This window comes from Enhydra lutris, unplaced genomic scaffold (assembly GCF_002288905.1).
Source record: "Enhydra lutris kenyoni isolate GAN:26980312 unplaced genomic scaffold, ASM228890v2 scaffoldscaffold66, whole genome shotgun sequence".
Classification (NCBI taxonomy): domain Eukaryota; kingdom Metazoa; phylum Chordata; class Mammalia; order Carnivora; family Mustelidae; genus Enhydra; species Enhydra lutris.
In genome coordinates, this window is record NW_019154150.1 from 10098116 (window position 1) to 10111317 (window position 13202).

The following is a 13202-nucleotide window of genomic DNA, read 5'->3' on the forward strand; positions in this document are numbered from 1 at the left end:
TAAATGCCAGCAGAATTCCCCCAGGTAAGTCCAATGACCAAAAATGTCCTGTTTTCTAACAACCTCTGGAAAGAGAGGTTACTGCTTCTGGTCGAGAACCACTGACACCACTATGGTTCCTGAGCTCTCATGGCATCCCTTTTGATTGCTCGGGCATCAGTTCCTTCTAAATTGTTGGTTATATCCTGGTTCCATGAATTTGCTGGATTAGTGACCAAGAATAACGTGTTACAATGTTAAGACAGGACTTTAGCACAAGTTTGCAAACTGTACTTGAGAGGACCTCTAAGTTGGGTCCCGCTTTTAAATCATTTTATATATTTGGCTTTACTGTACGATTTCCTTTTCATGGTTAACCTAAGTTTGAAAAGCACTGTTTTTGCACAAAGCTGATGTCTCACTAGAAATACGGAATTGCTACAATCTGTTAATATAGCTGCTTCTTGAGAATTAAATATTTCTACTTGTGCGCTATCTTACATATAGAATGTGTGGGGCAGTTTTAAATTCTATAATAAAGCCACTTCCAGCAGCTAACACAATCTGACATCATATCACTTTAAAATAAAAGGATTCCTTTAAACAGGATTTCTTTATAAAGCAGGAACACCCGTGCATAAGCTAAAATATCTCACACCTCCTGATCCTGGAGGGCAATAATCTTATTCTGTCATCCTTTTTTTTTTGACAGGGCTAAACTTCTGTCTGGAGTAGAATAAAGAATTACTAATGGGAAACCATTAAGATTCTATACTTACCGCAGTCCTTTAATAGGCAATCTGATAAAACAGCACCCAACTGTGAAAAATTCAGGGGAGACCCCCAATAGCTGGATAGTCTGATCTCCAAAATGCAGGAAGCCTCCTAAACCAGCAATTTAAAAATAATTCTTATTCCTTTGACTAAAATTTTGTATGATTATTTTTTTCTACTAGTAATAATATCGCTAGGGCAGGTTGGGGGGGGGTGAAAGGACATCTGTCAGTATTGATTTCAGACTCAGAAAAGTTTAAAAAAAATAGTCTTCAACATTTTGATAGACAAAATACCTCCACTGTACGTTCTTCCTTCTCAGAAACTTCTGAACTTCCTGAGTTTCTGCAAACTGGCTCAAACATATATTTAAGGAGTTGATAACTTCAGACCATATGTATCAGAATTTAAACACTTTGTTAAAACCTAAAATTTCTTTAAAACATCTGAAAAACAGACTTCTAATTCAACTCACATTATCAGTACTGAACTTCTTTAAAAACAATTATATCATAAAAGCAAAAGACAATGACTCTGTCATTAAATTAAATTTTAAAAAAGGTGTTTGCATGTCTCAGTCCCATGCTGCCTCTTGAGATGATAAAAACATCTGTCAGAAGAATCTGAATCGTGATCAATTTGGATGAATAAACTTGGTGCTTTGACACAATCCAAATTAGTTAACTTGAAAAATCAGACAAATGTTTGCTTTTAGAATGAGATTCTCTTTTGGGTGTCTTGATGTTGTATTACCAAGGCTTATGGATTGGATTCATTTCTTCCTCTCACAAGGTCATCCCAGTGTGGCTCTATTTCAGTTGTGGCAATCCTAAACAGGGCGTGGAGATGCTCATCTGTCAATGGCTGGCTCAAAGTGTGTTGGTTTCGAGTCAAATATGAAAAAGCCTTTTCGCAGATTTCGTTACTATCAAACAAGGATGCCACCTTACAGGCAACCCCTTTGATAATTGGGTAAGATTCAGCAGACAATCCAGCATAGAACTGCCCCAAGTCTTTGACTCTGTATTCATTCCAAAGGTTAGTATTCGCCTGAAGTTTTGTTAGCTCCACTCTTACTGAAATAGGCGCATATTCAGGTTTAAAGTTAAAAGGATTTGCGAAAAGTTCTAAGTCCTTTTTAATGAACCTGAGGTCCTTGAAATGTCTCTCAAATTCTTTCTGTAGGCGACAGATCACCACTTGATACCTATCAGGATCAAATATTTTTTGATCTTCTTTAAGATGCTGTTTAAGCTCATCAACAACTTCTCTGAAGGCAGCAAAGTGTGTTAGATTTTTCTCCTCAATATGTCTCTGCAGTAAATTCAGCTTCACTTCAAAGGTACAGATATGGTCAAAGGCAGCAGCAGCAAAGACTTTACTGACTCTCAATAGTTCACTGAGTTCTCGAAGGTGGTCCATAATATCCACCAAGAAGCCAAAGTCACACAGCCATTGCTTGTCTGTGAAATGGACCGTTGTCGCCCCTATTGAAACTAAGAACGCTTCTATCTCTTTTCTCAGGGAAAATATTAATTTTAAAGTTTTCCCTCTTCTAAGCCAATTGTTGAGACATCGTCCATTAACCCTTTCGCCATGCTCTGATTCAGATTCGGTTAGTAACGCCTGAAATTCCGGGCGCCTAACGCCTCTGGTCTTAATTAAAACTATCCATTCTGATATAGTATTTATGATCTGATTAACGTCTACATCGTAGGAGCTCAAGAGTTCCAAGTGCAGAAATCCTGAATAATGGATAACATTCCAACAGTTGGGGCTTACAGCCTTTTCCCTCATGTAGGACACTAGCCCTGAGTTCTCACCAATCATCCTCAGAGTGTGGGTCGTGGTTAGGCCAACCATTCGCTGCAAGCTAAGCCCTGCTGTTTGCAGGGCCTCAAGGATTGCCGCCATAAGGGCACCAACACTGAAGTGACGAGTCAGGTTGATAATGGTCAGAAGCTCTTCCTGCACCTCCAAGTCCTGGCCCACGCCGCGGACAAAGACCAGGAGATAGTTCTCATAGGCCACAAAGGCCTGGTCGTCCAAGGCAAGGGAATAGGCTTTAAAGTCCTTGGCTCTGTCAAAGAGCTGACTGCGTAGATTCTTGTTAATGTTCAGGACCCTCTGCCGCGTGACCTCTGGCGATAAATCAATGCCATCCAGAACGCTTACGTGTTCGGGCAGAGCATCCCTCAGCATCACCTCCATGCACTGGTACACAAAGTCCCCCTCACCCCAGCCGCGACCCTTCAAGGCCAAGAGGCGGGCGAGCCCGAGGCCTGCACGAGCAGCTCTCTCCTCAGGAGTGAGCGGGACGACCACGGGCAAGTCGCCCTGCCGCAGACGCTCCACTAGGGCCGCGCGCTCGCCCTCCGCCACATACCGCTCGTAGTAGTCGTGCTCGGCCTCGTAGTGGCGCCTGACGTCGCGTTCGCGGGTGGCTACGACGAGGCGGCGACAGACCAGGCACAGGGCCCCTTCGCCCTCCGGAGGCTCCACCACCAAGTAACGCTGGGTCCACTCGGCCCGGAAAACCCGAGATTCGTCGACTTCCATTTTGCTCCTCTTGGGCGTCATCCACATCCTACTTCAGGCCACAAGAACAGGGCCGACCTCCGGGAGGCCGCAAGGAGAGGGGAGGAGCAGAAGCAGGAGCAAGCACCTCCTCCGCTCTGCGCCAAATCACCCCAGCAGGGGTACACCAACCTCCGGCTACGCCACCTGCATTCCTATTGGCTGGAGATTTCGTATTCCCTAGCCCAGGGAAGAGCCAATGGGAAGCGCGGGAAGTGCGCAGGCGCACACCCTACTAACCAGTGGCCTGAAGCTGTGCGCTAGGGAGGGACCAAGAGACCCAGGAACCCGCGGACTTAAGAAACTTGACTGGCATCCAGCTGCCCAATCAATAGCTCCCTGGTTCCGAAGCCTCTGCCGCGAGAAGGTGGGACAAGACCGCGTAAACAGAGAGGGTGGAAAGACGTGGGCACGAAGCCCTGAGGTGATTGGCTGAAGGCACTTCCGGTGAGCATCTCGACGTGTCTTAGGCTCCTGTGGCGCCAAAATGTCGCTCGTAGCGGGGGTTATTCGGCGGTTGGACGAGACAGTGGTGAACCGCATCGCGGCAGGGGAAGTTATCCAGCGGCCGGCTAATGCCATCAAGGAGATGATTGAGAACTGGTAGGGAGGGAGTGGAGCCGGGCTTCCTTATCTGCCACGATTTAACAGGCCCCTCTTCAGGATGGCACGCGGACACGCCTCCCTGCCCCTGGCGGAGGCGTGTACAGCGCATGCCCGCGGCGCGGAGGGCCTGGGGGTCATTTCTATTCCCTGCCCGAGTACTGCCAGTTTTTGTGCGCTCTCGCGAGACCTTAGTAGGGTTGTTGGAGGGAGGCGGGTACCAAGTGGAGGGCTACATTGTATTGTTGAGCGGCGCCATTAGTTAAGGGAACTGCTTTTAGAATTACATGTACAGAACGTACAGAATTTTAAATGCATAAACATTTTCGGGGGGACCGTCTCCATTCATACTTCAGAGGATGCCGTGTTATGCGTGTTAATGTATCTTGCATATTCCAAAAATAACCCATGCACATTCAAGAGTACACTTTGATTTTTATTACAGATTGTCTAGATTTTAGACAGGCCGATGGACTTCGGATTTAACTTATGATTGCCCTATTGCCAACGTAGGGTTTTCCTCCCCTTTGCCTTTTTTTGGTGGGCGGGGCTGTCAGTCACATTGAGGATACCTGATTTCATGAGGGTATCCCGTGGATGCTGAAATTTAGAAGTGTCACACAGTGTGGAAGGAAGACTTAAAAACCTGGAAAGAAAGGTGGGAGTAAACCGTAAACTTCAGAAAGACATGCTCACGATATACCTAAGCATTACCTTCGAGTTTAAATCAATTGTTGTTCATAAAATAAATTCGCGAAAAGAACAAAATGACCCAGCTAAGAGTGGTGGGTTGGTAAGGAGGCTGATTGTGAAAACATAATAAACAACCACTCAGGGTAATGGGACTAAAGGAACGGTGCAGAAGGGATCACTGAGGGACAGGAACAGAACTAGGAGAAAAGCAGGAGCTGGGAACCTGGGAAGGGTTTCTCCTTTCCCCTATTGTAAAGGCTGGCTTTTGTTTCTACAATGTTAGAATTCACCAACAGAACAACCTGGGCCTGTTACGGTAATGAGCCAGACTACTGCACCACCAAACTGAACATGTTAGCTAAGTGGTTTATAATAAGTTCTAAGAGCAGGGATTTTGTGTGGAGTCCAGTTATGCTCTTTTTTTTTTTTTAAAGATTTTATTTATTTATTTGGCAGACAGAGATCACAAGTAGGCAGAGAGGCAGGCAGAGAGAGAGGAAGGGAAGCAGGCTCCCTGCTGAGCAGCGAGCCAGACGCGGGACTCGATCCCAGGACCCTGATATCATGACCTGAGCCGAAGGCAGCGGCTTAACCCACTGAGCCACCCAGGCGCCCAGTTATGCTCTTTTTAATATGTGGAGTCCAGTTATGCTCTTTTTAATATGTAAATCAAGATGGCTAATACAACTTCAAGGGCTTCTGAGAAAGGTCTTTATTTAGTATTGAGTAACTTACTGTCTTATTTTTGAAGGAAGAATTTTCTGTGTGAGGGGCCGATTACTTTTCTTTTTCATGCAGCCACAGGCAGAATTTGTTTTCTTTAGCCCCTGCTCTCTGTGATGGTTGGCTACTCTTTGTAAGGACAAAAGATTTCTTGGCTTCTCAAAGAACTTTCTGCGTTGCCTTTTTTCTTTCTTTCTTTTTCCCAGCAAAATGTATTTTCTTAAAAGGGAGTAAATAGTAGAAAAACACATTTATAATTTTTTTGAAATGGCATCTTATTAGGGTCACTTGGGAACCCGAGACTGAATAAATTTGAATAAATGGCAAAATTAGTTGAGAAGAGAATAAGAAATAGGCATGTAGTAAAAGGATCCTACTTTTAACTTCACTTTCTTTCCCAGAGGAACAGAAATAAAGTGTTGAATGTCTTATTGAAAATGATGATTGCCCCCTCCTGCCTCTCTCTTTCGCCTCTCTCACACAGCATGTGAACTTGTTACAGTGTAGTCACAGAGCCCGTAGAACAGAGGAAAAACACACTAATCAGACAGTCTTGTATGTCTTTGGAATTTGTTCTTATACTTTAGCTCATATTAAAATATGTACATTAGAATAGTTACAGAGTAATAAAATTTTTTTCTTTTTAATTTGACAGTTTAGATGCAAAATCCACCAGTATCCAAGTGGTTGTTAAAGAGGGAGGCCTCAAGTTAATTCAGATCCAAGACAATGGCACTGGGATCAGGGTAAGTAAAACCTCAGAGGAGCAGGCTCTTTGTGTGCTTTGTGGTATATACCTACAGGGAGTGACAGAGCCTTTCCCTGTTTCGGAAACTGAGCATTGGTGGATGGGATTTTTAACTGAAATATTCAATACCAGCGATAAGTATATATTGATATTATTCTAAACTGGACACTTGTTCAGGAAAATAAGGTCAAGGAGAGAGTTGCTTAAAGGTGCTTAAAAGATGAAAGTTCTGGGCAGACAGAACATGCAAAGACCATGAAATGGAAGCCCGCTTGACTTCCTTAAGGACCAGCAGGGAGCCAATGTGTCTCTAACAGAGTGAGGGAATAGAAGAATAACAGAAGATGAGTTACGTAGGACCTTATGGGCCATTCTAAAATCTTTGGCTTTTACTCTGAATAGGGTAGGATACTATTAAAGGGTTTTGAGCAAAGAGGTGACATGGTTTGGTGAGGTTTATAGGAACCCATTTGTCTAGAATATGGAAAACAGACTGTAGCAGGACAGGACAGAGGCAGTGAGAGGGCTCTTGGAGCCATCCAGGAGAGGGGTGACCATGCCTTGGACTAGTTTAGTTGCAGTAGCGAAGCAAGAAACAGTGAGATTCTGCATTGATTACAAAAACAGAGCTCTCAGAATTTGCTGATGCGTGGTGTAAGAGAAAGAGGAGTCCAGAATGATTTCAAGGGTTTGGCCCGTGCAAATGGAAGAGTTGCCACTTAGTGATGGGAAAGCCTATGGAAGAAACACATTTGGGGGCATATCAGAAAATCATTTGAGGGCATGGTAACCTTGAGACGGCTCTTATTTGAGTTAGCCTGTGAGTCTGGAGGGCAGCATAGAGGTTTGGGCTGGAGATAAAAATTTAGTGTATTGCATTTTGATGGTAGTAAAAACCATGAGACTCCCATGAAAAGGTGCTGAATGTCACAGATCATTAAGGAAATATGAATAAAAGCAACGACCTACCATTTGACACCTATTAGGATGGCTATTACAAAAACAGTAAAATAAAATAACAAGTGTTATAAAGAATACAGAAAAATTAGAACCCTTGTGCATTTGCTGGTGGGAATGTAAATTGTGTAGCCAATGTGGAAAATAGTATGGTGATTCTTGAAAAAATTAAACTGAATTACCGTGCAGTTCAGCAGAACTTGTGAGTATATACTCCAAAGAATTGAAAGCAAGGTCTTGAAGACATTTGTCCCCCCATGTTCATCGCAGCATATTTACAATAGTCAAAAGCTGGAAGCAACCCAGGGTTCTGTAGATGAGTAGATTTAAAAATGTGACGTATACACAAAATGGAATATTATTCAGCCTAAAGAGGATTGAAATTCAGACACAGGTTGCAATATGCATGAACCTTGAAGACATCACATTAAGTAAAATACACCATTCGCAAAAAGACAAATACTGTACGATTCCTCGCCTAGGAGGTTCCTAGAGTAGTCCCATTCATAGAAGGTAGAATGGTGGTTGCAAGGTGTTTGGGGAAGGGGTGGATGAAGAATTATCATTTAATGGGGACCGAGTTTCAGCTTGGAAGGATGAAAGAGTTCTGGAGATGGATAGTGGTGATGTTGCACACTGTGCAAATGTATTTATGGCCACAGAACTGTACATTAAAAGTGGTAAAGTTTGTTATGTATACTTCACTATAATTAAATGCTTCTATAGATTTTTAATAAAGAAGTTTTCTAATAATAATGATTTTTATAAATTCATGTGGCTGGGAGAACTAACTCATCAAGAGAGTGAGTGTAGAGGCACCTGGGTGGCTCAGTGGGCTAAAGCCGCTGCCTTTGGCTCGGGTCATGAACTCAGGGTCCTGGGATCAAGCCCCACATCGGGCTCTCTGCTCAACAGGGAGCCTGCTTCTCCCTCTCTCTCTCTGCCTGCCTCTCTGCCTACTTGTGATCTCTGTCTGTCAAATAAATAAATAAGAGAGTGAATGTAGACAGTAAAGAGGTCCAAGGCTGGAGTCCTGGGTTGCTCCACTGACGGAGAACGGAGATGAGGCAGAACCAGCAAATGCAGAGAGATGTGACTCGTGAGAGAGAAGGTACACCGGGATAGTGTGGCATTTCTGATGCCGCGTGAGGAAGTTATCGCTGATTTCAAAACTCCTCTCCTGAAAGGGGTTTCTTCTTGGATTCAGTCAAGAAAAGGGAAATTTAAAAATTGGAAAAAATGAGTAGCATAATTATTTACTTATTTTTTGGTATCTTCTAGAAGGAAGATCTGGACATTGTGTGTGAGAGGTTCACTACAAGTAAACTGCAGTCCTTTGAGGATTTAGCTAGTATTTCTACCTATGGCTTTCGGGGTGAGGTAAGCTAAAGATCAAAGAAATGTGTAAAATATCCTTCTGTGATAACATTTCTGCCATTTGTCAACTTTTGTTTCTCAACAGAGGTAAATCAGATCTGATTCTTTTTACTTGTTAAGTATGTGCAAATCAAACAAAATTAAAATTCATTTTCCAAAACCAAAGATTATTCATAAATACTTAATATACTAAAAACTATTTTATTTACAGATACAATCCCCCTCCCTCCTGCCCAGATGTTAGGTAGGTATCTTCTGATGGAGAATGAAACACCATTCCCAAAGTTTTTTTGTCAAATTATCAAATATGAATCTGATTAATACTTACTAAGTGCAAGTGGTGGGAAGATATAGGAGGTGAGGGAGCGTGGTAAATAATACAGAGATTAGGAAATGACTTGATAAAAGTCTTGTTTGTTTCCTTCAACAAATAAACTGCAAGAAGAAAAGAGGAGGAGGGAACAAAAACCTGTAGATTATAAGAGGCGTGGAGCACCTGAATGGCTCTGTTGGTTAAGTGTCTGACTCTTGATTGCAGTTCAGGTCATGATCTCAAGTTTGTGAGGTCGAGTCCCATCTTGGGCTCTGCACTGGGCATGGAGTCTGCTTAAGAGTCCCTCTCCATTCTCCTTCTATCTCCCTCCACTCCACCCCTGTCGCACTCTCTCTTGCTCTCTCTCTAAAGAAAAAAAAAAAAAAAAAAAAAAAAGAGGCTTAAAATGCATATGAACCAGCCCCAATGTATACCTCTTACTTGGATCCTGATTTGAGCAGACTGTAAAAAAATTTTTTTGAGACAAGATATTTGAACACATGGGTTATTTGATAGTATTAAGAAGAGATTGTTGGGGGACACCTCGGTGGCTCAGTTGGTTAGGCGGCTACCTTTGGCTCAGCTCATGATCCCAGAGTCCTGGGATCGAGTCCTGCATCAGGCTCCTTGCTCAGCCGGGAGCCTGCTTCTCTCTCTCCCTCTGCCTGCTGCTCCCCCTGCTTCTCTCTCTCTCTCTCTGTCAAATATGTCAAATAAATAAATAAAATCTTTAAAAAAATTTAAAAAAAAAAGGAAATTGTTGGCATGCCTGGGTGGCTCAGTGGGTTAAGTAGCTGCCTTCAGCTCAGGTCATAATCCCCGGGTCCTGGGATCAAGCCCCACATTGGGCTCTCTGCTGCTTCTCCCTCTACCGCTTGTGCTCTCTCTTGAGCATGTACTTTCTCAAATAAATAAATAAATAAATAAATAAATAAATTTTTTTTTAAATTGTGGATTTTCTTGTATAAAAAATAGTATGATGTTTTTTGGAGGAGTCCTTATCTTTTAAAATATATGTGGGAATATTTGTGAATAAAATTATGTGATGCATGGGAGGAATATACAATATAAAAAGTGGTTAAAAACATTTTAAGACTAAAACAGGATCTTATAATTTTATGACAATATGCTGTGGATATCTTTTCATTGGGAAAAAAAATATATATATATATATATATCCTATGTAATTTTTAATACTTCTATCTTACCCTATCGTATGAATATACTGTGTTTATTTAAATGATTTCCTGTTGCACATTTATGCATTTTGTCATTTTCTTGGTGAATATGCATATGTTCATATATAGTGTATTTTGTTCAATTACTGTCTCAGGGTCAATTTAAAGAAATAACATTCATGGGGAGCCTGTCGGTCAGTAAAATATCTGAGTCGGTAAAGTATCTGAGACTCTTCATTTTGGCTTAGGCCATGATCTTGGGGCTCTGGAATTGAGTATGTACTGTATATATTTAATGTCCTTCTTATACAGGTCTCAAAATCATTTTACGTTTTTAATTATGAACATTAGCTCAGTCACATAAACTAGGGAAATCCAGCTAGGACCTGGTAATCTCTGAGCCTAGGCCATGTTCCTTATTAATGAACTGAACCTGCCATAGGCAGAGTTCACTGTCTTCCAAGATGCTGTCACACAGACCCCCATCACAGTGCCTGGTTACATTTTTATATTCTGTGATGTCCTTCTTGTGGAAGGAGAAACAGGTTCCAGTGGGCTAGGAAACCAGTCTTAGTTACAAGGGGAGAAAAATGTTGATTTTTTTAAAACTTTTTTTTTGTCTTAATTAGATCATTTTAAATTTATATTTCTAAATTTGCATTTCTAAACCTATAAGAGCTTACAGAAAACAGTTTTGTGTATGTGTGCAACATTATGTATTTGGAGTGCCCCCATTCCTGAAGGTAAGTTTTCAAAATTATTGGGTGGCAGATCATTGAGAATAATACTGAGCATTCCTGTAGTTCTGCTGCCTGAACGCACCTGCTGCTAACACATTAATAATCTGGTGTGTTTCTTTCCAACAACGTGGATGGAGCTAGAGGGTATTATGCTAAGTAAAGTAAGTCAGTCAGAGAAAGACAGATACTATATGATTTCACTTATGTGTGAAATTTAAGGAACAAAACGAAAGGGGGCGCCTGGGTGGCTCAGTGGGTTAAAGCCTCTGCCTTCAGCCTAGGTCATGATCCCAGGTTCCTGGGATCGAGCCCTGAATCGGGCTCTCTGCTGGCAGGGAGCCTGATTCCCTTCCTCTCTCTCTGTGTGTGCCTCTTTGCCTACTTGTGATCTCTGTCTATCAAATAAATAAATAAAATCTTAAAAAAAAAAAAAGAACAAGCAAAGGGGGGAAAAAGAGACAAACCAAACAGCAGACTCTTAACTATAGAAAACAAACTGATGGTTATCAAAGGTGAGGCGGTGGAGGGCAATGGGTGGAACAGGTGAGGGAGATTAAGAGTACACTTACTGTGATGAGCACTGAGTAATGTGTAGAATTATTGAATCACTGTATTATACACCTGAAATTAACTTATGTAACAGTGTATGTTAACTATACTGGATTTACTTTTTTCTTTTTTTAAAACTTAGTTATTTGAGAAAGTGTGCACACATGTACACATAGGAGCAGAGGAGGAGCAGAGGGAGAGAGATAATCTCGAGCAGACTCCCTGCTGAACTCGGAGCCCAATGTGAGGCTCACAACCCTTGAGATCATGATCTGAGCCAATTATCAAGAGTGGGACACTTGGGCGCCTGGGTGGCTCAGTGGGTTAAAGCCTCTGCCTTCGGCTCAGGTCATGGTCCCAGAGTCCTGGAATCGAGGCCCTCATCGGGCTCTCTGCTCGGCGGGGAGCCTGCTTCCTCCTCTCTCTCTGACTGCCTCTCTGCCTACTTGTGATCTATCTCTCTGTCAAATAAATAAATAAAATCTTTAAAAAAAAAAAAAAAAGAGTGGGACACTTAACTGACTGAGCCACCCAGATACCCCAACTATACTGGATTTAAAATAAATTTTTAAAAATACTCTGTTGTGTTTCCTTTTGGACTTTTTTTCATATTTATTTCCCCCTTGTTCTGATAAAATGCTACAAATTCAATTTTTTTTTTTTTTTTTACAAATTCAATTTGATACCCTTTTTTTTAACATGTCATGAAAGTGAGTGAGCGAAATGCCCATTGTTGCCCTTTGCTAATACAAAATGGAAGGGGTAATTTAGATCACCTTTCTCTTTAATGAGGTGACAGTGGGTGACAGCAATGTTTGTTTTTTCATTCCCTTTTGTTTTCTTCCTTAGGCTTTGGCCAGCATCAGCCATGTGGCTCATGTTACTATTACAACCAAAACAGCTGATGCAAAGTGTGCGTACAGGTATGGCACAGTCTGCTTTTACTCGTATTCATTCTGAAGATGCTTTATGCCTGGATCTCAAAGTGACCCTATCTAAACACCAATGTCATCTTTTTTGACCAAGATCTTGGTTAAATTTTCTTCCCTCTCTGTGGACTAGTTGATAATCCACAGGGATGATTATTAGGTAATAATCTTACTCATGGTTGTTAACAGATATGATGTCACATGTAAGTCCTTGCAAGCTCTCTTACACAGATATATTCTAAGTAGGTGGTAGAAGCGGGTATTATTCTGGCCCTGTGCCCTTTAGTAGGATGTTACTTTGTCTGATGACAGGGCTGTGGCTGGGTGCTGGAGGCTCAAGGTTCCTTAGCTGGCTCGTGAGCCCCTGGCTCCCTGCCCCACATGCTTATCTGAGCTGGCTTGCCCTTCCATTGGGGGCGGGCAGGGGGCAATGCTGTGCCGGCTTTCTCGTGCTGCCACAGTATTCAGAGGCTGACAGACAGCCTTGGAACAGAATAAAAATAGCATTTGAGGAATCAGAGTTATACCTCTGTTGTTTTTGTTTGTTTTTTTGTTTTGTTTTTTAAGATTTTATGTATTTATTTGACAGACAGCGAGAGAGGGAACACAAACGGGGAGTGGGAGAGGGAGAAGCAGGCTTCCTGCTGAGCAGGGAGCCCAATGTGGGGCTCGATCCCAGGACCTTGGGATCATGACCTGAGCTGAAGGCAGATGCTTAACTACTAAGCCACCCAGGTGCCCCTACACCTCTGTTTTTATAAGCTCTGGCCATTTACTAGTGGAAGACAGGTAGGAGTACCTTATTTAGGAGTACCTTAAAAAAGAATTTTTTTAAATCATGCGGACTGTCCATAAATTAATATGGAAAATAGCTCCAACAGTGGCGGGCTGCCTGTTTATCAGTCCTCAGCAGACATACCTGTAATGTAATGGAACAGGGAGCATTCCAGAATATACAGCGCTGTTGCTGGGTGAGTTTGATGCTGTGTGAATTTTACTTGCTGTAGGATCTGGGTGTGCTGGTTGGGTCAGAATTCCTTCCCACAAAACAGGGAGATACTT

At 42.3% G+C, this 13202-nt stretch overlaps 2 protein-coding genes across 8 annotated transcripts in view; one reads left to right on the plus strand and one right to left on the minus strand.

The window, feature by feature from the left end:
• Positions 1-918: 918 nt before the first annotated feature.
• LOC111159098 (EPM2A interacting protein 1) lies at positions 919-3470 on the minus strand. The gene has a single exon (XM_022521497.1). The coding sequence runs from the start codon at positions 3337-3339 to the stop codon at positions 1513-1515; it is 1827 nt and encodes a 608-aa protein (XP_022377205.1). The 5' UTR covers positions 3340-3470; the 3' UTR covers positions 919-1512.
• Positions 3471-3781: 311 nt separating this feature from the next.
• LOC111159091 (mutL homolog 1) overlaps positions 3782-13202 on the plus strand; it is a 49576-nt gene continuing 40155 nt past the window's right edge. For 3 of the 7 annotated variants that reach the window (XM_022521482.1, XM_022521485.1, XM_022521484.1), the window contains exons 1-4: positions 3792-3933; positions 6005-6095; positions 8336-8434; positions 12061-12134. In XM_022521482.1, coding sequence (XP_022377190.1) covers positions 3818-3933; positions 6005-6095; positions 8336-8434; positions 12061-12134 — 380 coding nt within the window. In that variant the 5' untranslated portion in view covers positions 3792-3817. Of the gene's footprint in view, positions 3934-4572; positions 4592-6004; positions 6096-8335; positions 8435-12060; positions 12135-13202 lie in introns of those variants that run through there. The other 4 variants (XM_022521481.1, XM_022521487.1, XM_022521483.1 and 1 more) reach the window with 4 other exon arrangements.